Source organism: Ciconia boyciana, chromosome 20 (assembly GCF_034638445.1).
Source record: "Ciconia boyciana chromosome 20, ASM3463844v1, whole genome shotgun sequence".
NCBI lineage: Eukaryota > Metazoa > Chordata > Aves > Ciconiiformes > Ciconiidae > Ciconia > Ciconia boyciana.
The window spans coordinates 2,294,748-2,319,507 of NC_132953.1; the positions used below are offsets into that span (position 1 = coordinate 2,294,748).

Genomic DNA, 24,760 nt, shown 5'->3' on the forward strand with positions numbered 1-24,760 from the left:
CCCACTCCCCTCCCCTGCCAGCCAGAGCCTGGGGGAGGAGGAGAAGTGAAAGAGAAAAAAAAAAAAAAAAAAAAAAAGAAGAAGAAGCAGAGAAAAAAAAAAAAAACCACGAAAAAAAAAAACCCAACCCACTTTTGGATGCGATTTGAGGCCAATCAGGCGCCGGGAGCCCCGCCTGCCTCCAAGTGTCAACTCCAGCCTGTTACTCTCCCAGCATTAACCCCTTCGGCCCAGCCGCCGGGGCCTGATCCTGCCCAGGCGGGCAGCGGAGGGGCTGGGGGGTGGCCCTGCCCCGGGGGCTGGGGCTTGGCACCCCGTTTCCCCCCCGCCTCCCCGCCATGGGAGGATTTGCCCCGGGGGGGCGGGGGTGATTCCTCTCCCATTTCCCCCAGCATCCCTTCACTGCTGGAAAGCGCCAGGCCTTTGCCAGCTGGAGAGCATCTCATTTCAGCCTGCAAGGCTGAAGGTGCCCCGGGAGGTTTCGCCCCGCGGTTCCCATGTCCTTCGCTCAGCCAGGGACAAGAGAGGGCTTTGGGCCCCGGGGAAAGCTCCAACAGTGACACATGCAAGGAGGTTTCCATGCCCTGAACGAACAGCTGGGTCCACATGGGATTTCCTCCGGCTGGAATAAGGCAACGGGCTAAATCAGACTTGTGGAAAATACCTATGAGAATAAAACAATGCAGCCAGCTCTTCCTGTCGCCTTTTTTTTTTTTTTTTTTTTGGGGGGGGTGTTGCGCTACTTCATTTAAAACCCACATCTCCCCTGTTCAGATTGAGTTTTTCTCCCCATCTGTATTCCCGTGCAGTGAGTGAAAATCCTACAGGATTATAAAAGTCTCGGGCTGTAAACCCAGGTAGCTGCTGTCCTGTGCTCAGCGGTGGCAAACGTCAGGAGATGGACAGAAACACGCTGTCCCTGGCTGGGAACCTGCTCAGCACCAGGGAACAAACAGCTGTAATGGAGAAAGGGAAATTAATCCTTATATATTACTCCTTCTTTCCTCTTAAGCCCTCCTTCCCCATTAGTTCATGAGATTCCTGGCCTCTGGAGCACCCTTTGTGCGGCACTGAGATATCCCAGGATGTCCTTGCCGCAGTCTGGGGGTGGTGGGTCCTATCCTGCTCCGTACCCTGATTTTCTAAACCTTTTACAGCGAGTAGCACATGCTCAGGACTGGGCTTGGGCTCCTTTAACCTTGCTGTGGATGCAAGCCCAAGGACCAGCTCCTCTATACTGTGGATTATTTTTTTTTTCCCCTTAGCCCAATCCTAAAAAGATCCCAAAGGATAAAGCAGCATTTGGCACCTTGGGATTCTTGGGAAACCAGAGTCCGGCCATGGCTGAGCAACGGGGCGCAGGGTTAAAGGCTGCTCTCCCTTTACTCGAGGATGTATTTACATCTGCTTCTCTATTCTTATCTCCACTTAAAAGCCACATCCCTACCTATATAGTAAACCCACAGCCCTGGCTCTAAATAGCAGCGCTGCCCTAGGGCCAAGGCTCTGATTACTTCGTCTTTTTAAAGTGTGGGTTTTGTGACCGTAGGAGGGGAGGAAATAATAATTAAAAAAAAAAAAAGCAACCCCAGGCATGGTGTAGCTCGGGCTGGGGCATCTCTCCAGGGCTGCGTATCGAATGTGCTCCCTCGACACCCAGCGCCTTGGCCGCTCTCCTGCGGCAGCCGGCTCCGGCCGCAGCCCCCTCCTCTCCTGGCAGGGAGCTGAGCCTGCAGCTGGAGCAGCTTCTTCGTAGTTGCCAGGGTGGGTTTTCCTCCCTCTGGGCTGGGGAGAAAACACAGTTTGCATTTTAAAATCAGAAGGAAAGCGCAGAGGCAGGACCAGAAGCCAAAAGTGAGCCCTGACTCTGCCTCCTCCAACCCCAAAGCCCACGGAAGGTGCTTGCACAGGCGTGCGTCTCACTGGGCTTTGCTTTGCCGTGAAGCACAGGAGGGTAGGCAAGGAGAGGGGGTGCCCCTGCTCTGAACTAGGACAGGTAAGGCTGCAGGCGACACAGGGCACGTCTCTCCAACAGGATGCAATTTATTCCCGGCTTTCCGCTTTCGGAGCTGCATCTTTGATCTCGGAGGACATGCTTGCATCTTAGCTTGAAGGCACCGCTGGTTTTCATTAGAGGCTCACTCTGCAAACGGTAGCTGGAATTTCTTGTAGCCGATACAAGCCTTGCTGGGCTCGTTATGAACCGGCTCGAAGGCACGCTGGGACATAGCAAAACCTCACCTGGCTGCCCCTTGGTATCTCCTCCCAGCAGAGGATGAGGCACCCCAAGACTTTTCGGGGTTCCTGCTTCTTAATCCCTTGCAGGACACGCTGCCACCAAACCTTGCCTGCCACTCGGGGCTGTGGCTCTCATTTCTATGGGGCTGTCTGAGCATGTGAAAGCCATTAACTCCCTAGTCACTGTGATTTAAAGACCCTTTTGATCAAACAGCTTGCAAACGTCTGCCCCGCTCCCCTCTGCGTGTCCCCAGCTCTGCAAAGCCAGGCAGCGGGCAGTTCCCACCCGCATCCTTCCTGGAGGGCGAAGCCCTGCGCTCCTGCCACCCAGCACCCATCTCCCAGGGGAGTTTCGGCTGCCAGGATGAGGCCCACATTGCGTTTGCTCTTCTTGCTCTGTGCCAGCGAGATCGCCCCATTTCGGGGCTCTCTGGGATGCTTTGCTGTGCCCTCCTCGCTCTGCAAATGGGATCGCATCCAAATTTGCAATGCCAGACTGGTGTTTTCGGTATTCCCTTGCTTGCTTTGCCCTCAGCCCAGGGAAAACATTTGGGAGAATTATCTGAGCTAGCAACAGAGCAGCTACAAGCTCAAAAAATATTACCACTAGATGTCAGTGCCGTCCCACGCTGCGTGGTGGGAAACCCTAAATCCATCCCTGCGAGTTTGCTGCCACGGAGCAGATCCTGCAGTAGCAAGAGGAGGGTGAAGGGGTCCTGCAGCCAGCGCAAACCCCACCTGATGTCAAAAGAAGCGATTCCATTAGTTTTCCTTTTAAAATAAGCAGGTGGGAAGAAATCTCTCCCAGAAAAGCAGGTGGGCTTTAAATCAGGGCCCTGGCCTCGTCTCCTGCCAAGTTATCTTCAGTGAAACCATCATAGTTGCAAAAGCTGGAAAGTGAGGTTGAGGGAAACGGTTGCTCGCCTTAGGTTTGCATGAGAAGGGGGGAGTTGGGCTTGATTCAGAGCGAGTGGGAACCAGCAGGTGAATTAAGTAGCAAAATGTGCCATCCTAGTGGCAGTACAGATTTATAACCTGTAATCACTGCGTTGAACCCCCTCTGCATGACCACAGCCACGAGAGGGCCCCCCTGCCTTACAAGTGGTGATTATTTAGCGTTTGGCACCTCAAACCCCTCCGGACCCCATCCAAAGCTGGTTTTGCCTTCCCCTTAGTGCTATATTTGACCACCCCGGTGCAGCAGCCCATCCCTGGAGACCGTACACCGACGGCGCGGAGGGTTCGGTGGCTGTCAGAGTGATGCTGGGGAAAACCGTAATTCCTACTGGGTCCCTTAAATGTGGGGAAATCAGATTTTTAGGATTTAGGAAAGGGCAGGGACAGCCAGGCTGGGTCTTAGTTTATCAGCTGATGATGCCGCCCTGAAAGCTCTCGGTGCCGTAGATGCACCGTAAGCTGGGTACATCGAGAGCAAAGGGCCACGGTTGTGATTTGATTTGATTATTTGATTTGATCTGAAAGGATTCTAAACCATCTGAAAAGATTCTAAGCTTTCTAAACCATCTTAAGGCACCTCCATATTTATTCTCTATTTTTAATTGCATTTTGATTTGTAATCCAATCCGTTGCATTCAATTACATTTCATGCCTTGATTTGCAGAGACAAGACAGTGTCACCAGAGGGCAACCTTGCTTCAGGGTGGTTTTGGAGCTCCAGTTGGGTGCAGGTGTGGCTGTAAGGGAAACACGTTTATGGCTTTCCAAAATCTAGGCCCAAATCCTATTTCCAGCACTGCAGCCTCCTCCCAGGCTTTGTGCTCCCTGGGGAGCTGCTTCTCTGCTTCCTGGCTGGGTTTTGAGGCTTGCAAGGTGTTCCGAGACCAGCGCATCAGCGAGAAGGGCCTCCAAGAGCCGCCTGGTCCTTCCCCAAGCCTCTTGCAAAGCTGCGTCCGACCTGGGGTTAAAAACCTCCAAATTTGACAGAGACCTCCAAGCCTGCCCTAGGCCTGCTTTCCCTAGGAACCAGCCCATAAATAGTGCTAAAGAAATACAGCAAGTTATAATGAAAATACTCTTCTCTAGAAAAAAAACCCCAAACACATATGAATCCCACCCCCTCCCTATTCCTCTGTTGCATGGTTTATGGGCTGATGAAGATGAATGAACTCCATAATGGTTTGCCTGAGTGACGAGCATCCTTGGCAGCTGGCTTGTGAATCTCCATCACCGCAGGTTTATTCTAGATGTGCATAATTTTGACAACCTTTCAGGCTTACCCAGACCTGCAGCTTCACCCTTTTGCAAGCCTGGTGTCTTTATGCATCTCTGGTTTACGTATTTCTAACATGAGCATGGTGTAAAGCTAATTAATCAGGGCTGGACCCTGTCTCAGGCAGGTGGGTACAATGTAGAGCTGTGTAGTCCCGGGTCATAAATCTTCAGGCTGAAGGTGTGTGTATGAATGATAAGAAACATGGGATACTGGTTTTTGGAGATATGTGGGACCATCGTCTAGCTCCTCTAAATTTCCTCTTACTGTTTTTAAACATCCTGGAAAAAACTGTGTCTGTCTTCCTTTAAACAGGAGAGAGCCTTAAATACCTTTAAACAGGATAGAGCCTAAAAAGGGGGGTGAAGAGAGTGGGGAATTTTGGATGCTTCCTGCATATATGAACTGTCAGCAACCCCAGGACCTGCAATACTGGCTGGAAATCAGGCAAAACCAAGCTCTATGATTTTTTTCAGCGTACCTTCATATTCCCCTGTCGAAGCCTTGCCAGATGCCAGAGGTGACAATTATGTGTCGGGACCATGCGAGAAGGCAGCAGAGATGCTCCTGCTCCAGGAGCAATGAGACAAGGCACAGGGATCCTTCCTCTGTGTCGCCTGTGCATGGGGGGAGCAGGCTGGTTTGACTTTTGTGGTGTTGCACATAGACGTGCGCTTGAAGCCTTTTAAAGCAGAGCTCCTCTTCTCTGACGGGGCAGGTAAAGTGCTGCTGCCATCCCTGCTGCATAGAAGAACTGCAAGGGCTGGATGGGAAACCCAAAGCAGAACATCCTGCCCATCTCCAGTCGCTATCATCCGAGCCAGAATAAATCTAAACTCAGCATCTTCCTGGACCAAGGATGGGGCAGGTTTTAGGTTACAAAGACCTCCACGTGCTCAGGTTTCTTGTGTATCTCTCCTTCAATGACCCTATCTAGACCCAGCCAGATTTTTTTCTCCAAGCCTTTCTTTCCTGGAAAGCCGCCTAACAACTCGCTTTGACTCATCTTCAGTCCCTGGAGAGGATCCTCCTTCCTGCCCATGTGGTGGGGAGCTGGGAGAGCACAGCCTGAACTTTTGGGTGAGAGCCCAGGCCTCCGATCTGCCAACCTTTCAGCCGAAGACAAGTGAAGGGCTAGCGACGCAACGCCAGCTTTCCCCTGCCTACAACCTTTCCACTCTATCTTTGGCCTGGAGCTCTCAGATGGTCTATTTAAAACTATTTCTTTTGTGAAGTGGAACATCCAGGAGATACGTGAGGGGCTGGGTTTTTTTTTCTTTTCTTTCGTTTCTAACTTCGCACCCTTGGCATCGCAACGATGATGTAAAAAAAAAGAAGGAAAATAACTTGTCGTCACTTCCCAGAGGAGCTTGAGATGAAGCAGGAGGAAGATGGGAGAAGGAGGGTCTGCACTGCAGACCAGCTCACACTGATATTTCAAGATCAGACCTGGGTGAGATGGGTTTTACCTGAAAGCAGTGTCTAGGCAAAAATCGAAGTAGGAGCCGAATTTACCTTATATACCTTGATATACCTTATTATCCGTAGCTGTTCGGTGAGGTCCAAAGGCATCTTCCATCTGTGTTCCCTACTTACCATGTGCTCTCCTTTAGGTCGCCTCTATCCAGCCCATTTCCATTAAATCCAAGCAAACTACAGGGCATGAAGACGAGCCAGATTCAGCCCCAAACACCTGGAAAGACATGCAGAGTGAGACCAAGGTGTTACCTAGGGCTGGCTCCTTCCCGCAGCTATAAAGGGCTGCAGGGTGCAAGCAACTGCCTGGAGGTCCCGAAAGAAGGGACCTGCCTGCTGTCTCCTGGCCCTGACCCTCCCCTGTCGCGGCCGATGGCTGTAATCTGTCCCTTCATGTTGGCAGGAGACATAACAGAGATATTCCCCTCTGCCCACCCTGGCTCGAGAGGGACGTGCCGTGGAGATAGAAGCGCCCCGAGCAGACGCCACAAGCCTGGGACTGCTCAAGGGCTTTGTCTGGGTCCTCTCTAGTGACAGAGACTGGGAAAATCTCGTCATGTCCTTGAGCTAGAGGAAAAATAAAACAAAAATATGCCTCCCTTCTTGTCTGGAGGGCGAGCCCTAAGGGCAATATATGCTCCATGTACTCAGCAGCTTTCCTACTCACTGTGGGCTGGAAAATGAAGGCAGCAGACGATTTGGCTTGCAAACAAAGCTCTGTCTTTGGGTAGGTGATTCCCCTCTGTTCAAAGAGAGAGTGAGGACAGAGGAGGCTGTGAGAGAGCAGCCAGCGGATCTGCCTCCTCACTTCAACCCCAAAGATGCTGGCACACTGTTAACATCATGGGACAGAGCAAGCCCGGCTGAAACCCAGTGTCTGACGGGATGGAGCGGGTCTCAGCTCAGGCAGAGCCAAAACACTCACATTTTCTGCCTGCCTTTCCCCATCAGGAGGCAATCAGATGTTCTCCAGGCTGGAGGTAAAGTCCTGCCAGTTCGGTTTGACTCATCGTCTGCTGCTGGAGAAGATCGACCAGATGGAGGAGCTGGAGATCCCCAGGCAGCAATGACTAAGCCTGGCTTGACGACCACTGGGCTGGGGTACCTTGAGCCAAGGGTCACCTTTCTGCTCCCTTTCCCATCTGCTCCTCACCGGTATCTCTGCAGGGCAGAGACCCTCTGAGCTCCTTGCAGCTCAGCGTACGTGCCAGCCTGTGAGGTCTTCTGCTGTGTCTTTCCCCAGAGCCGAACACCATCTCAGACACGGCCTGAGATGGTGCAAGCGCTGCCGCCCGCCTGTCGTGCGTGAAGGGAACGAGAATTTACTGTCTTTAAACATGAAGCCACAAAGAGCAAACAGAGTGGAGATGGGGGTGGGAAGGAGCACGACAGCCTCCCTGTCCCACTCAGGAACCTGGCACGGCTTCAAAAATCAGCTTCATTCCCAAAATGTCCCCAGGAGACATGGGCTCAGCCCAGAGCTGGATGCTGCTGCTGTGAGGTGGCACCTCTGGGACCGTGTGCCACCCTGGATGCTGCTATGTTCTCTGGGATAAACTCGTCCTGTTGAATGGGGCAGTGCCGTGGGAAGGAGAAGTTGCCTCCCGCCACCTCGAGATGCTCAAGGTTGTATCCTCTTCCCCTTGCACCTCCACTCCCTGTGCTGCCCGTTTTCTCTCTGTGGTTCTATCAACATCCCTGGACACATTGCACTTTGGCCAGCAGACAAAATCCCTGATTCACTGAGCCCAGCGTAGTCAGATGGTTTTTTTGGGTCACAAGTTCAGCTGCAAGGCACACGACCGAGCAAACCACAGCGCGGGGAAGCGCTGGCACCGAAACGAGCCAGGCTGCAGGCTGCGGGCTCCGCGTCTTAAGCAACAGCCTTGGCTTATATTTCATATATGCACAAATTCTTAAGCCGTGCTTGCAGCCTTTGTTGAGGCTTGAAATCACATCAAAACCAGCTTGTCTGTGAGAAGGACTTAATTTTACCATTAAACCATCCTGGAGTGCTGGAAAGGAGCGTGGGCTGCGAGGACACGCAGGACTTGGGTGCTCGGTGGTAGCTTGCGAGCACTACGGAGATGTCCATCCTTCCATCTGGGGACAAACCCAGCTTGCGTGGAAACAGAACCGCTGCAGGAGAAAAAGACCCACTGGGCACCCCCTGTGCAGCCCATCCCGATGGCGGGGTGCTTATTCCTGTCAATAAATCTATTCCTCAGCCACAGACGGTTAGCGAGGACTCTTCATCACTCTCCTTTTAGCTGTCCTGCTCCAAAAATATCCCACCCATGATGAGATCTTTCTACCTCCCAATAGCATCAGCTGCCCCAGCATCCTCCCTGGTCCCGAACACTGTTCTGATGATCACTTCTTTTGGCGGGCATGGGGAGATCCCCATATACTACATATAGTGTGTCCCGGGGTCTCAGAGGAGAGGACGTTATGGGTATTAACACTTGCCGAGTGCTCCCTTTGGTGGCCCTGGGGCTGCGGGGAGGCTGAGGTCTTTCTCAGAAGTGGAAATCGCCCCTTTGCCCCTTGGTTGGAGCCACTGAACGGGGCTGGGGTAGGGTAGCGAGGGATGCACCGAAAGCTGGGAGAAGAGCACCGGGATACCCCTGGGCTGGAGGCACACGGGGTGCTGTTTCGCTGGGGTGGCAGCTCTGAAGGTGCACCCTCGCTGCATGGAGGGAGACAGCCCGGCTCTCAGTGCTAGGCTCACCTGGGCTGGGAAAATCAGAGGAATACCTTCCCGAACAAGTCTGAGAGCCAAACCCTGCTGCCAAACAGCAGGTTCCCCCACTCTGCTGAACTCTCCTAAATACCAGCGCGGGGCAGAGGACTTTTCATCTTCACCGCACACCCCTGCCCCAACCAGACCCCCCCCGGGGGACGGCAGAGCTTCATCCTCCCACTTCGCTTCCCGTGGAGCGGCAGGAGGGAGCCCGGCAGAGGGGAGCATCCCCGGGGGGCTGCAGGCTCGCCGTCTCCGCTGCCAGAAGGCATACGGAGAGGGTCCCCCCAACACATCCCGTACCCCCCCCCCCTCCCCGCACCGCCCCGGGGAGGCGGCGGCAGCCCCGGGCGGAGCACGGCTCTCCCGGCCCCGCTCCTCCGCCGGCCCCGCACCGGAGTGGCTGCGGCGGGGCCAAGCCGCGCCCCGCTTCCCCCCTCCCCGGTCCCGCCGTATATAAACCCGATGCGCCCCATAAGGCAGGTAGCGGCGGGGCAGGCGGCTCGCACGGCCGCTCCGCTCCCCTCCAGCCCCTGCCGAGTTTGGGGAAGAGGAGGAGGAGGGAGGGAGGGAGGGAGGGAGGAAGGAAGGAAGGGGGGGGCCGGGTCCCGCTTTCTCCCCGCCTCCCCCAAACCCCGATGCCGCCGGCGTGAGCCCCGCCGGGACGATGCTGCCGCTGCTGCCGCTGCTGCTGCTGGGCGCCCCGGGGCTGAGCCTGCCCTCGGGGGGTCCCCCGGCCGACACCGAGGTGGTCACCCCCCTCCGCCTGGACCCCGACATCAACGGGCGGCCTTACTTCAGGCGGGGGCCCGCCGAACCCCCCCGGGGAGGGCAAGCGGTGGTTTTCCAGCTCTCGGCTTTCGGGGAGGATTTCTACCTCCACCTCTCCCCCGACGCCCACTTCATCGCGCCCGCCTTCGCCGCCCACTACCTGGGGGTCGAGCCCGGCGCCGCCCGCCCCCTCCCCGGTCTCCGGCACTGCTTTTATTCGGGGGATGTCAACGCCGACCGGGAATCTTTCGCCGCCCTCAGCCTTTGCGGGGGGCTCCGGGGGGCTTTCGGCTACCGGGGAGCCGAGTACATCATCAGCCCGCTGGCGGGGGCGGCGGCCGGCGGAGCCCACCGCCTGCAGCGCCGCAGCCCCGGCCGCCCCGTCGGGGCCGGAGCCTCCCGCTGTGCCGTGGGCTCCGGGCTCACCCCCGGGGTGCTGCAGGCGCTGGACAAGTACCGGGGGCGCGCGGGGGGGAAAGGGGGTCGGGCCAAGCGCTTCGCCTCGGTCCCCCGTTACGTGGAGACCTTGGTGGTGGCCGACGAGTCGATGGTGAAGTTCCACGGGGATGACCTCCAGCACTACCTGCTCACCCTGATGGCCACGGCCGCCCGCCTCTACAAGCACCCCAGCATCCGTAACCCCATCCAGATCTCCGTGGTCAAGTTCCTCCTCATCGGGCAGGACGACAAGGGGCCCAAGGTGACCGGCAACGCCGCCCTCACCCTCCGCAACTTCTGTGCCTGGCAGAAGAAGTGGAACAAGGTCAGCGACAAGCACCCCGAGTACTGGGACACCGCCATCCTCTTCACCAAGCAGGTGGGTGCAGGGGGGATGACCCAGAGGGGCTGTCCCCAATGTCAAGGAGCCCTGCACCATGCTAAGGCCTCCCGCCACCTGCACCTCACCTCTGGTGCACGCTGGAGGAGGTTGCACTTGTGGCCGATTCCCCTTTCCCAAGGGACCCTCCACCCTCAGATACCGGGGCGGGGGGAGCAGAGGTGCGGAGCAAGCCTGCTCGGGCCAGCCCTTGCTGTCCTCTGGGCAGGTTTTGGCCAGCAGCCTGGAAAAAGCCCTGCCAGGGGGTGAGCAAGGCCAGGAGGTGTGCGAAGGCAGGTTGTCCCCACGGGCAGAAACCTGCTGCTCCATCCCCTGCCTGCTGGCAGGAGCCTCGGCAGCCAGCGCCTGGTGGCTCTGGTGCACAGCGTCAGCCACCCCGAAACGCAGGGTCTGAGCCCAGAAGAGGATGAGTGCGGCCCCGCTTCCCCCTCCCCGGCTGGGAAGAGCTTGCGGTGCCACCTGCCAAGAAAAAAACCCTCTCCCCTCTTCCTCTGACTCATGGTCCTCCTGAGGACCTCTGCACGCTGGCTGCTCCGCGTGGACCCAGTTCAGGGCTGGAAGAAAAGTACCAGAAATACAGCCAGCGCTTGCAGCCCTTGAGGGGGGAGGCCAGAGTCTCCCCCACCGCTGCCGTGAGCTGGCCGCAGCCCTGCGGTGGGAGAGGGGCTTTGCCGAATTGCCTTTTGCTCGCCTTTGGCTCTGCGGGGTGATGGCTGCGCCGGGATGAGCTCTCCATCCTCCCATCCTGATAAACTGGGTGACACCGAAGTGGTGACACCGCTGCCAGAGCCTCCCCCCCAAATGCTGTCACCGCTGTCACCCTCAAATGCTCCTCCTCTTCCCTGTGGTCCTGTCTCAGCGTTGACATCGGTGCGGTGCCTGGCTGGGGTGTTACAGCCCGCGCCCCCAGATTGCGAATGGGAGGGGAGAAGGACGAGCCCAGCTTGAAGGGGATCGTCACATTTTACCAACTTGTGTTTTCTCCTTCCCTCATCCCTGCCCAGATGTCTTTGGATTAGGGATGGGTCGGGAACTCCCCTCAACAGCCGGGAGACCATTCCCAAAACGTCTTTCCAGGTCAAGCACTCGTGGGTGGGAAGGACATAGCATCCAGCTTGGTTCAGCTGCCCTTAGCCCGGGGTCAGCGCTGGCTGATGATGGCCCGGAACAGGAACGATGCTGTGCAGGACGTGTGAGACCTCGTCCTGCCCGTCCTCCTTGTCCCTCCCCGTCCCCGGCAGGGGCCGTGTCCTCCGGCCGGCTGTAAATCCTGCTGGAGCACAGGCAGGGTTGAACCCCAGCCTGCTGGAGCAGCTCCTGCCTGCGCGGGGTGGCTGCAAAGAGGAGGAAGCCTGCTGACACTCCTGCGGGGACGAGCCAGCTCCATCTCTGGTGGAAACCCGGTGAGGTCACCGGAGCCGCACGTGGGATGGATTCGGTCCCAGCGATTTGAAAGCTGCGGATCACGGCCGGGCTGCATTTTTTATACATTGCTAAACCATCCATTCCTGAAATCCCAAAGCAAGCTTGGTGCAAAGGCACACGATCGAGGAGACATCTGCCTTCCTTGAGTGCATCCATCTGTGGTCCCCTGACACCCCAGAGTTTATCTCACTGCCAAAAAGCTGTTACACAAGCTCCCGACTTAAATTTCATCTCAAGCCCGGTTGATAGGCAGTTTCCAGTTGTGTCAATGAGTTGCTGATGAATGGGGCTGTCCTCTCCCGCTCGGCTTTGCTGCCTCCCAAAGTCGGTCGTGCTGGATTGCGGATTTGCCTTTGGGGAGCTCGGTCCCACTCCACTGGTGGGTGCAGATCTGCCAGCAGCCACAGCCGCGGGACCTTCACCTTTCTACCTGAGCCGGTGCTTGTTGGAGGGTCCTGCAGAGCATCCAGCCTTCAACCACACTCCTGCCTCTTGGAAACAGCATCATACACCATGGCGAAGGGCTCGGCTGTGCTTCCCATCCACCCTGAACCTTGACATCCCACCAGCAAAGGTTTGCTGAACGTCTTTGGCCTGCTGTAAAACCAAAGGAACGTCTCACCAAGGAACATCTGGCTGTAGCCTAGCGTTGCAGCAGATGTCACGGGGGAATTTGGAAACCCACACTCTGTAGCTCAAGGCTCAGCTTTTCGGGCTTGCTTTGGACACACATGGGAAGCCTCCACGGTTGGGAGAGTGTGTATGACCTGGCCTCTGAGTAGGTAAATCAATGCAATAGCCACGAGGATCCTCCCCAGCTGACCTGCAGACCATCTCGAGAAGTTCACAAGGGGATGAAGAAGTGTCCGGGGATGAAGAAGTGCCCAGAGATGAAGGTCAGGCTGGCAGGAGAGCCCTGATGGTGCATCAAGCAGTTCGCTTGCAACCCCTCGGTATGGTGCGAGCGGCACCGCGTGTCCTCCCTGTATTTGGGCTGGCAGCGGGGGATATCGGTGACGGTGAGCACACCGTGCAAAGGCAGAGCTGGCCCTTTGCATGCCGCTTTCCCACCGTAAACCTCTTGCATTTCTCTCTCTTCCCCTCCGTAGCTCCATCCTTACGCCACCGCTTGCATTGCCTCCCCTCCTGAGCAGGCTGGACCCCTGGCAAAGCTGGAGGAGGTGTCTTGGGGGGGGTCAGGACCCCTCATTAGAGCCCAGGGATGCTGCCCAGCCTTTCAAAGCGGGCTGCCCCTAGCAGGCTATGGCTGGGGGGTTAGGGAAAACCCCGGTAAGAGCTGCTCGTTCACGTATCCCCGCAGCCGGCAGGCGAGGTTCAGAGCAAGAATTGGGTCAGTGTGTCAGTGCAGGTGCTGGGCCGGGAGCCAAAAGCTCGCCGCGCCAGTGAGGAAACGGCAACTCTTCAAAGAGCGGCGAGCGGGGAGCCGCAAGCGGCTGCCTCTTCCCCGTGATGCTGTGTGTCGTGTCCCCTGCGCCCCACCTTCACCCCCAAACCCCCAGAGGCGGGACTGCCACAGGGGAGAGCACGGGCAGGGGGACTTGGGCAAGCTGCATCCCCGGGTTAGCTCAGCGTGGCGATGACACTGGCTCTTGGTGGCATTTTGGGACGGGGGACCCTGTGCTGGGGCTTGCTAGCCCCATTTAGTCACCGTGCGCTCGCCCTGCCACCGGGGATTGCGGGGTTGCCACCTCCTTGTCCCTGCCAGCATCGATGCACAGTGGGATCGGGGATGTGGCAGGGTCCCAGCCGACAAGGAAAACTGTTGCGGAGCAGAGAGCTGAACCTGGTTGCATGACGGGGTTTTCCACCAGTCGCGATAGCCGGCCCAGACCCAGGCGTTTCTCTGCCTTGCCTCTCCAGAGATCGCGGTCTGGTCTGTGCCTCCAGACTTTGTAGCCACAGGTCTCCTGTTAAAACCATCTCAGCCCTGGCCAGGGCTCTCTGAAGTTGTCGGGACTGATATTTACCCACGGCTGAACCTGCCTGCGCGGGAATGCCTTCAGCTTGGAAACCTCGCTGGAAATGTTGGCAAAGCCGCTCACGCGAGACTTCAAGCAACCCAGGCGCTTTGGCTGGGCGAGCACTGAGCATGAATCACGCTTATTTATAGCACGGGAGCACCCGGCGAGTCCCTTACATTTTCTTTTTATGTGGAAAGCTGCTCCCTGCGTGGGCTCCCCTGCAGCTCCCAGCCCGGCTGGGATGGCACCGAGGGATGGGGACGATGCTCCAGCCCTCCCAAGCCCCTGAGAGACCCCAGCAGGGGAAGGAAGGGGGCATTCGAGGACAAGGCTATTGCTAGGCTGCAGCGGCAGTGCATCTTCAAACAGGGACTTTTTATTTGCACTAGTGCCTTTGGATCCCGAAGGAGGGCAGATCCACCTACGAAGGGACCCCTCCCGTCCCCTGTCCCAGCTGCATCTACGTGGGGGTCAGGCAGTCCTTGTGTTGGAAGGCTGGGCTGGTTCCTCTTTCTATCTGGGCTTGGTTGCTCCTTGAGGGACGGCTGTGAAGTGTCTTGGAGAGACAGGAGCACTTCCCTTAACCTTGGGAACCTCTGGAGCTGGTCCAGGGGCTTCTTGTTCCTAGGAACAAGAGTTGATAAATGAGGTTGAGAAACGAGTCAGCTGTGAGCCCAAGGCCAGGTGCCTTCCCGTCCACCCACCTGGGTCTGGTCCTTGAGCTCGCGCTGAAGAACAGAGCCAGGCTGACTCCTCTGTGCCGAAACCGGCTCCACCCTGGCCGGAGGAGCCGTTCGGGTGGGAAAGGCTGTCGCTGGAGGCACGGGAGAATGCTATGCACAAAAAGCATCCCCGGTGCCAGGGTTAAATGCAAACACATTGTTGCAGCCTGGTCCGGGTCAGGGTGAGGTTTCCTGCCTCCGCAGCCTGGTGCGGTGCCCATCCCTTTGGGCTGCCTCCCCCCAGCAGCCTGGGATCAGCTCCCCGTGGGGTACCGGGGATGGGGTGGGGATGGGGAACCGTGGTGCCCGTGCTGGCCCTGGGACTAACGCCTTCCCCCCGTGCCTTGCAGGACCTGTGCGGTGCCACCACCTGCGACACGCTGGGGATGGCGGACGTGGGCACCATGTGCGACCCCAAGCGCAGCTGCTCCGTCATCGAGGACGACGGGCTGCCCTCGGCTTTCACCACCGCCCACGAGCTGGGTAAGGCTCCCTGCTCTCCCCATCCTCTTGGGAAGAACGCCAGGAGCCGGCGAGGTTCAAAATAACCCTAATTTCAGCCTCCGGAAGATCAGACAATAACCGGTATCCCGTGATGGGGAAACTCCACCTCAGGGCACGAGACCCCCCCTGAGCTGGGTAGGAAAGAGCTGCTGAGAAAGCAAAAGGATTTGCTGTTGTGGTTGCTACCTCAGCTGGGTTTCCAGGATTCGGGAGTCCTGAAATAACAGGCGGAGGGCACACCTACCTCTGGAGACACTTGCGGTGCACGGCAGGATGAGGAGGAGGAGGGAGGAGGGTTGAATCTCCTTCTTTTTGCAACTTTCTTTGTCCTTCCATTCCACTGATGGCCGTGCACGAAGCAGCCGGGACAGCGTGCCAGAAAGCACGCTGGCTTGGGGATGCCACTGGCAGGGTAGCTCGTGTGTGCTGGTCCTGCAAGCTCCCGGCATCTGCGTACGGTCCGAGCCGGGGTGTGTGCCAGCATTGTCCTTTCCCGGGTGTCTCCTGGCCTGTACACAGAATTTGCAATCCCTGCAAGGGTCTGCCCCACTCCGTGCCTCAGTTTCCCGCATTGCAAGAAGCTGTAGGGGCCCTAGTCTGCGTGCCAAGTGGGGTTAATCATGCTGCTCCCCCTTATCTCCCCTCCCAGGCCACGTCTTCAACATGCCCCATGACAACGTGAAGGCCTGCGAGGAGGTCTTCGGCCGGCTGAAGACCAACCACATGATGTCCCCCACCCTCATCCAGATCGACCGTGCCAACCCCTGGTCAGCCTGCAGCGCTGCCATCATCACCGACTTCCTCGACAGCGGCCATGGTGAGCCCTCCTGTGCCCCTCGCCCTCTTACCTGTGTCCCTGTCCCGTCGGAGCAGGATCCGTCCCTGGGGCTGGTTACCGGGAGAGGTTGATGGGCTGTAGAGCAACTCTTCTCCCTCCTCTGCAAACAAAGTTAGAAGGAAGCGGGGAGTTTGGCAGTGTCTCTGCATCAGCTGGGCTTCCTCAGTGCCGGGGTGTCCCCAGCAGTGACATCTGCCCTGAGGCTGCTGGCACGGCTCTACCCAGTGTCACCAAGAGATGGAGTCACTTGGGTCTGGGATGCAGCTGACCTCGGGGGCATCCCTGGGGTAGCACCCGGTGCCGCTGGCGGCGTGCGGCTGGGGTAGCTTTGGCCAAATTACCGGCCAAATCCTCACCTCCCTGCAGCGATGCTCTCCCTCCCCGCGCTGGTCCATACAACCCCCCCGAGGACCCGGTAGACCCCCCCATCTCCGCTCCTGCAGGAGATTGCTTGCTGGACCAGCCTGCCAAACCCATCCCGCTGCCCGAAGACCTGCCGGGGACGAGCTACAGCCTGAACCAGCAGTGCGAGCTGGCCTTCGGCGTGGGCTCCAAGCCCTGCCCGTACATGCAGTACTGTGCCAAGCTCTGGTGCACGGGCAAGGCCCGCGGGCAGATCGTCTGCCAGACCCGTCACTTCCCCTGGGCGGACGGCACCGGCTGCGGCGAGGGGCGTTTCTGCCTGAAGGGAGCCTGCGTTGAGAGGCATAACATCAGTAAGTACAGGGTGAGTACCTGCGCCGTGAGCCTCAAAACATCCCGTGGGGTTGCCCCGAGTTTTTGCATGGGTGCTGGCTGGGCAGTCCCCCGCCTCCTGGCTGGGGACCCAGCAGGGGACACCGATGTGAAAAGAGATGGAGGTCCCTTGGGTACTGCGTATTTCTCAAGGAGGGATGCTGCTGCTCTGCTCCATCCAGCCCCGGGCAGGTTTGGGGGCAGAAGGCAGAGGTTTTGCTTGCCAAGGGATGACTCCAAGTCCAGAGAGCCCCTGCTTGGGATGGAGCCAGCGGCGAAGGGGACGCAGCATCTCACCCTGCCACATCCCCGCAGGTGGACGGCGGCTGGGCGAAGTGGGCGCCCTACGGGCAGTGCTCACGGACGTGTGGCGGTGGGGTGCAGCTGGCCAAGCGGGAGTGCACCAACCCGGTGCCTGCCAACGGGGGCTCCTACTGCGAGGGAGTCCGCGTCAAGTACCGCTCCTGCAACCTGGACCCCTGCTCTGCTGCAGGTAAGGGGCTGGAGCTCAGCTTGCTCATGGTTGTGTGCATGACGTATAATAACCCTGTAAAACCGGTGCTGGAGGTCCAGGCTGGTCCCCAATCCCATGCACATCCCCATTTTTTCCAGTGCCGGGGAAGAGCTTCCGCGAGGAGCAGTGTGAGGCTTTCAATGGCTACAGCCACAGCACCAACCGCCTCACCGCCTCCGTTTCCTGGGTCCCCAAATACTCCGGCGTCTCTCCCCGGGATAAATGCAAGCTCATCTGCCGGGCTAACGGCACTGGCTACTTCTACGTGCTGGCACCCAAGGTTGGTGAGGGACCCCCAGGGTCAGCGTCTGGGCTGTAGGATGACTCCAGCATGCCTGGAGATGAACGAATTTTCCTTGTCTGGTGGGCAGCTGGTGTTAGATGAGGTTATGGAGGAGGGGAATCCACCGGGCTGGTATGAATCAGCATGTACATGTCAGCTTATTTATTCCAGGGCTGGAGGTGGTCTGTGGAGGGTCTTCCTCTGGGTTTGTAAAGGTGTCTCTGGGATATGCCCATAGTCCTGAAATCGAGGATGGTGATTAGGATGCTGGGGAAGCGATGCATGTGCTGGACAGGGCAGGGGCCAGACATGGGACTGAGCAGCGTGGTGTTAGCTGTCTCCCCAATGCAGCCTGCTCCCTCTTCCACCGATGCAACAGAAAGGGCAAAAAATTATGTAGATGCAGCAGAAACGGGATATAGTCCCATCCGGCTCTTCTCAGAGACCCTACAAATCCCGACTGCAAAGCAGAGGATGAGCAAAGGGCGACGCAGTGCCTGCTAGCATCTCCTCAGGACCTGTTGGATGGGTTTGGGTAGGCCCGGGTTGGATGGCCACAGTCAGGGGTGTTTGTGGGGTGGCACAGGGAAATGCAGCGGCTTGTTTTGCTCACCCTCGTGCAGGTTGTGGATGGCACCCCTTGCTCCCCCGACTCCACCTCGGTCTGCGTCCAGGGCAAATGCATCAAAGCGGGCTGTGACGGGAAGCTGGGCTCCAAGAAGAAGTTCGACAAATGCAGCGTCTGTGGAGGAGACAACAAGAGCTGCAAGAAGGTCTCAGGCTTGTTCACCAAGCCCATGTAAGTGTTAGGTGACCGCACGCGCTTCCCCCTCTCCCAGCTCTGCGCTTTGGAGTGGGTGCAGGAAGGTGGTGGAGATGGTGGTGGGGACTAAGTCCACCCTGAGCAAACTCTCCTGGTGCTAGTCTACATCCCTGCATGGAGACCTGGGCTGGCTCTGAAGGAGAAGCAGGCCACATTTAACGTGCTATTGGCTTCTGCTGATGGACTTATGTCCAGTACACCCGTACTGTTGAGCCAGGGGCTGAAGCATCTTCTCACATCTGGGTGACCTCAGCCTAGACAAAACTCAGCACAGGGAGGAGATTCAAAATTATCTTCATGGGAAGGAGGAGATAACTGTAGGGGTAGGAAGATCTCAGGGCTGTAGCTGCAGAGCTTTGAGCTAAGGCCATGTGGTAGCGGGATGTCCCCTGCCTGACGGCCTGCCCTGCCTGCTCTTCTCTTCCAGGCATGGCTACAACTTTGTGGTGGTCATCCCCGCGGGCGCCTCCAACATCGACATCAGGCAGCGGGGCTACAAAGGGCTGATCAGCGACGACAACTACTTGGCGCTGAAGAACGGGCAGGGCAAGTACCTGCTGAATGGCCACTTCATCGTCTCGGCCGTGGAGAGGGACCTGATGGTGAAGGGCAGCGTCCTGCGGTACAGCGGCACCGGCACTGCCGTTGAGAGCCTCCAAGCCTTCAAGCCCATCCAGGAACCCCTGACTTTGGAGGTGCTCTCTGTGGGGAAGATGACCCCTCCTCGGGTACGCTACTCCTTCTACCTCCCCAAGGAGAGCAAGGAGGACAAGTCCTCCTACAAGAAGGAGGGCAAGACCCCACCGGACCTCAACAACAGCGTCCTCAGCCTGTCCAACCGCTTAGATGGTGGGAGACCGAACTACAAGCGTCCCTCCTACAAGTGGGCAGCGGGCGGCTGGGAGGCTTGCTCCGTCACCTGCGGCGATGGGTTGCAGAAGCGTTCGGTGGCTTGCCGTGACTCCTACGGTCAACCGGCTGCCGAGTGCGACGTGGCACAGCGGCCAGCTGATGTCCGGCTGTGCGGGGAGCCCTGCCCGGCGTGGGAAGCTGGACCTTGGTCTCCCTGCTCCAAGAGCTGCGGTCGGGGTTTCAAGAGACGGGCGCTGAAGTGCTTGGTCCCATCTGGGCGCCTGCTGCCCCGGGAGAGTTGCAATTTTCGGAGGAAGCCGCAGGAGCTGGATTTTTGCACCTTGAGGCCGTGCTGAGCGGGTCAAGGGGTGTCTGTGAGGAAGGGCATGGTGTTCCTCCGGCTGGATGCAGCCAAGCAGCAGCCAGGGCTTGGGAGAGGGGGAGATGTCCATAGCACATATCAAACGGGGAAAAAAAAAAGAAAAAAATGGGGAAAAAAAGGGACCTGGGTGTGGGGACAGAGCACGCACATCCCACGCGCCTGGGAGAGAGGGATTTTACCGACCAGGTCACTTGGAGACAGAGCGGGAACGAACATCTACCTCGAAGCCGCCGAACGACGCGGAAACCCACCGGTGGAGGCTGGGAGTCGGGCGGGGATGGATGGAAACGAGGGGGAATGCTGCCCGGGATGGATCCAAGGACAGGCAGGGGGATGTCCCCTAAATTGCACAGTCGAGGTCTCCCCCGTCTTCCCAGGGCCAAGCCTACCTCCCCCCTCCCCGGACTCCCCCAACACTTGTGCTAAATGGGACCAAAAGGATTTACCAATGCAACGATGGCAAATTATACTGTCCAACCACCGGTGTGATGAGGTGTTGGGCCTGATGCCTCCAGGGCTCACTGGCAATGACTTTGCAGCCTGGGTGGTCCAGAGAGCCCCAGCAGCATTGCCAGATCAGGCTGGAAGGTGGTGGCTTTATTTTCGTTTTCTCCTCATGTTTATGACCTGACCAGTATAGATTTTATGGTGCTTAACTCTGTATTTTTTTTTAACCTCCTTCCCCCCCCCCCCGGCCCCGATGGATGTAAACCTTGCGTAGTGGGGACGGTGTTATTCCCAGCGGGCTCTCTCACCTGGCTGAGGTTTTCCTATGGTGCTTTGGGACGGGGCTGTGTCAGCATCCAGTGCGTGGCTGGATGCTCCGTTACACCCCGGTCCAGGGCAGGTCGTAAACCGCCCGCCTAAAGTTTTTCAGGGCTAAAAAGATGGACCTGAGATTTGAGCTGTCGTTCCAAAACAGGCAACAAGCAACTGTACTGTAGTACCATGGCACGGTGCTATATGGGGTCTGACGCAGCCCCGCGAGTCGCCAGTACTTGAGTCCGCTCTGGAAATGGTGCTCGCTGCTTCATGGGACCAGTACGCTGTGCCCCGACATCCCACCGCTCTCTGCCCTCCAACCTTTGGGCCAGGTTGGGCTATTTTTCCTCTGCATTAAGCCCCCCAGAGATATCCTAAGCTGAACTTTAGCAGAGCTGGTGGAGGTAGGGTGACACCCCCGGCATCGCTTTTGAGCTGCGGGAGCGGAAGATAAATTCGCGTCTTGGGTTTTTCCTGGGGGAAAGGGGCTCAGCGGGGTTCGGGCGTGCAGGGAAAGAGGGGGCATCGAACCTGTTGCTGCTGCAGAGCATCCGCAACCAGCTTCCCCCTCCAGGGTTTGTGCAAGGGTTTATTCGGTACCTCTGATGGTTATGTAGCATCGTGCCCGTTGCGGTCGGAGGCTGTCTTACCTCACACGCTGCCCTCTTCCCCAGGACCCTTTAATGCATTATTTAGGTCTCTTGCTCAGATCCCACCATCAGGGAGCATTTTGTGTTTTGCTTTTCCACTGATGAAGGTGCCTCTTAATCAATTAGCTGGGACTGTGAGCAAGCCAGAGTCTCTGGGTGGAGCTGTGCCGTTAGTGGGATCAGCAGAAAGGGACTATAGGGATGATACACAGATTATGGGTAGGCAGAAGACACTGTCTCAGCTACTAGAGGCTTGGAGCCTACCTTGCTCGCTCGGTCCCATGCAGATATAGCGTGGAAATTCCTTGTGCCCTTTGGTCTGCTCCAAAAGGTCTCCAGCTGTGGGCAAGGCGAGAAAGATCACAAGAACGAGGACAGCGGTAGCACAAGGGTTTCCTTGCTAGACCTTTCCACCAGCTTAGCAAACTCCTCGTGACAATGTTTGTGGACCCACCCTCCCTGGATTTATGTACTGCCTTTTTGAACACAATAATATTTTGGGTCTCCACGCTGCTTGACAGAGCCAGGAGCAGATGTTGTGGTTGCTCTGCACAGCAGGGGACGGGATTTAATGTTCTAGGAAATCCCTTCCAGGTCTCCATTCCCATGAACGTATCATCCATTTTTGGAGGGTTTTCCTGAGTAGCTGAGCCCGCCGTGCTTTCGTTTGGGGACAGAGCTCTGAGGAGCTGCCCTTTTGCGTCTTGCCATCCTACAGATGGTTTCCAAGCCACCGAGAAATCGTCACCCTTGTTCACGGCAAGGGGGGGAAGGATGGGGCAGGAGGGATTTCTTGTGTGCGGTTCTTTTGCCGAGTGTGCAGCAAAAGGACGGAGATGCCGATCGTACTGGCTGCTTTGTGTATACCATGTATACTAAACATCGATCTCTGCTGTTTGTGCGTCAATAGCAAATCTGAAATAAAACCGTATTTAAAGTTACACCTGGTTCCCCGGAGGGACGTGGTCGTGCCCATGTCATTTAGTTGGTGGCTGCAGAGCGTTTCTTATCTTATTGCGATCCCAGCCTCTTAGAAGCCTCAACTCATTAACTGAAGAAAAAAAAAAACCACGAAAAACAACAACTTTGAAAGCCTAACAGCTTTATTCTGACTTGCTTCTGCTACAGGATTTGTTATTGGCAAAAAAAAAAACCCAGCCTGAACGAGCCCAGTGGTGGATTAGTTCCTGCAAGCTCCAGGGCTCGCCTGCACCGGGATGTTAAATGCACGAGGCTGGTTTGCTTTAGCCTGAAACCGGGATGCTCTTTTGTCAGGATAACAGCAACACAGAGTTAAACAGATTAACGTAAACTGGACCAGCGCTCTCACATCCTGGAACAACCGTGTCTGCACATACCATTGTTTGGGACCATCCCTTCCCGACGTGCTGCTCCGGAGTCATCCGCTCCGTGTGCGGACACGGCCTCAGTCACGGCCCCTTTTCACATCACCTTCGGATGGTCCAGGAAAAGCGAGGTTAGCTTTACAGCTGAGCCAGCCCGCCGCAGCTGCGGGGTTGCTGGGTGCCCGGAAAACAGAGCGCGTCCCTCCTGCCCATTCCCAGCACACCCTCCCTGAGTCACAGCCCTCTTTCCCGGTTATATCAGGGCCAACGGTGAGATAAGGCTCTGCCTTTTAACGCGACACGTCTGCTCAGGGATGTCTGATGTCACCCTCTCCAGCTCTCAACAGATTGCCTGGTATTTTATTTCCCCCAGCAAATGCAATTTTTTCCCCTGCTATGCTGTAATGATTTGGCAAATTTAACGTGTTTTACAGGGGGGCAAGCTTGCTTTGCTTTTCATTACCATAAAGAAACAAACACGACAGAACCGACCGAGCACCTTCCCCCTCGCCAGTTCCTTCGGGGAAATAAAGGCTTGATCACCTCCACCTCTCCCCACAAGAAATTTCAGTTTCAGCCCCAATACATTCCACGCTGCAAAGGCTCCGGCTGCAAACAGCTTTATTAGGAACAGAGAGGGAGGTTTCCACCCAGCACAACACCCTGTGCCATAGCTTTCCCCATCAAGTATCTGTTCAGGAGCAGAAACCCAAGTTAAAACCAACACCTTGCTCCTCCAGCACCAGGTGACAGCCACACTTTTAACCAGGTGCCCTTAAAAATCACCCAGAGAGACAAAAAAACCACACAAGCCCCAAGTATTTACCTGGTAAAGAAGGAAGAAACTGAGGACCGATGCCAGAAACACCCGCTGACAGGGAAGCCTGGTGTTTAGCCAAGCCACGGTCTGTTTGCTCAGGGTGCTTTGCTGCAGGAAAGCCGGCGGTGACTTAATGGGGCCAAGGCAAACACCGACACCTGGCACCAGGCGGGTGACACAGGTGATGTCCCGCATCCGTATCAAACCCGGAGCCGCGGGAATAGGCTCCCAGTGAGAGAGAAATGCTGCGGAGCATCATCTGCGGTGTCCAAGGGGAAGGGGTAGCTTCTCCCAGCGTCATGAGACGCTGTCACCGACGGCTCTCGGGCTTCCTAGTTTTCTGACACTGAAAGATTTTGTGCTTTGCTTCCCTTCATTGTGAATTTGTCTTCTTTGCATTCTCTGATATCTAACAAAAGGCTGAGGCGGCTGCTTTTCCCTTCAGGGTACGCCGATGCATCTTCACCTGCATCCTCCAGCTCCACTAAACGTGAAGGAAACCCGTAGCTTTGAAAACTCAGCTTTGCTGTGGTTAAAATGGGGTTAAAAACAGCCAGGGAACTGAAAGGGGCAGACCGATGGGCATGAGACTCATCCCCTTAGGCCAAGGAATCCCCATCAACCTCCCAGCAAATGTCTCAACCAGCGAAGGGCAAAGCCGTCGGCTCCTCGGAGATACTTACACCCTGGGAGAGGCATAGCGGGTATTTCTGAAATGCCCCTCTGGTAGCATTTCATTTCCCTATTCCCTGCCTTTGCGGAGAGCACGGTGAGTTTTTGTGTAAAAAAACCCAAAAACTACCAAAAAAATCCCTCCCACCACCACCAAAAAAGAAAAGACCTACACAAGTCCCCTGCTAGAACAAGTGCATTTAGTTCCCCTGGTTATTTTAGCCTCCCATCCACTTCCTTGGCCCTTTTCTTGTGCACTTCCCCAGGCATCTGCTTTTAGCCACCTTTGGAGAAAGATGCTGGATTAGACAAACCTCTGCTCCGACCCAATACACCTTTTCTTACATTTTAAGCAGTAAAAATAGCATGAAAACTGAATCTACCCTCATGGCATAGTAGCACGAGGCATGGCTGGTATTCATGATGGGACTTCGAGATCTCCAGCCTCTTAAGCTCTTGCGTATAACAAGTGCTAAACTCTCTAAATGATTTAATACGCAAGGGGATTTGCTGAGAACGAAGGTCCTGCGGTGCTCCAGCCAAACCACCGAGTGCTTCGCTCCAAACCCATCCCTGGCTGAGCCCGAGGATTGAAGACGGCTTGGGCAGTGCATACCAAATGCCTTTATGAAACTAAAACCCGATCCCGCATCTGGGACCGCCTGCAAATCTGCTTGTTTTCATTTGTCCTAAGCTGAAACCTGAGAAGCTTGAAAAGAATTTTTTTTTAAAAAAGGGGGTTACCTGAAGTGTGATGTCGGGGAGAGAAACCATCGAGGGTGAGGGCAGCGCTCGTGCCTCGTCTGTCTTTCTGGTCCACGGTGCTTCGACGTGGCTGCAGATCCACTCCCGGAGGTTGGGATGCTGCCTTGCTATTATTATTGCTGTTATTATTATTATTATTATTATTGGGTTTTGCCAGGAGACAAAAGCAAAACCAGACGCACGTTGAACAAATGGACCTAATTGATAACACGTGTCCTGCAAAAAACCTCTCCCGGGGGGGTGAAATAAACTGGGAAGGGCAGCGCAGCGCTCTGCCTTCCACACGGAAAAGGGGGATGCTCACGTGAGGTCGGGGATGTAAAATGAAATACTGATGTGGAGCAGGGATGAGAGACCCCGGCCCCTCTCCCCGCTTTTCTCCGGCACCT

At 56.6% G+C, this 24,760-nt stretch overlaps 1 protein-coding gene across 1 annotated transcript; it reads left to right on the forward strand.

Annotated features, from left to right (window-relative positions):
- The first annotated feature begins 9,354 nt into the window (after nucleotides 1–9,354).
- Nucleotides 9,355–19,330, forward strand: ADAMTS15 (ADAM metallopeptidase with thrombospondin type 1 motif 15). Its single transcript, XM_072884557.1, has 8 exons — nucleotides 9,355–10,275; nucleotides 14,776–14,908; nucleotides 15,579–15,746; nucleotides 16,211–16,494; nucleotides 16,818–16,995; nucleotides 17,115–17,296; nucleotides 17,923–18,098; nucleotides 18,550–19,330. The coding sequence occupies exons 1-8, from the start codon at nucleotides 9,355–9,357 to the stop codon at nucleotides 19,328–19,330; spliced, it is 2,823 nt and encodes a 940-aa protein (XP_072740658.1).
- Nucleotides 19,331–24,760: the final 5,430 nt, after the last annotated feature.

Excerpts from the sequence above, each read along its gene's own strand:
- ADAMTS15 (XM_072884557.1), top strand. The coding sequence starts at position 9,355 with ATGCTGCCGCTGCTGCCGCTGCTGCTGCTGGGCGCCCCGGGGCTGAGC. Across the intron at positions 10,276-14,775 it reads CCATCCTCTTCACCAAGCAG|GACCTGTGCGGTGCCACCAC; the intron begins GTGGGTGCAGGG and ends CGTGCCTTGCAG. Across the intron at positions 16,495-16,817 it reads ATAACATCAGTAAGTACAGG|GTGGACGGCGGCTGGGCGAA; the intron begins GTGAGTACCTGC and ends ACATCCCCGCAG.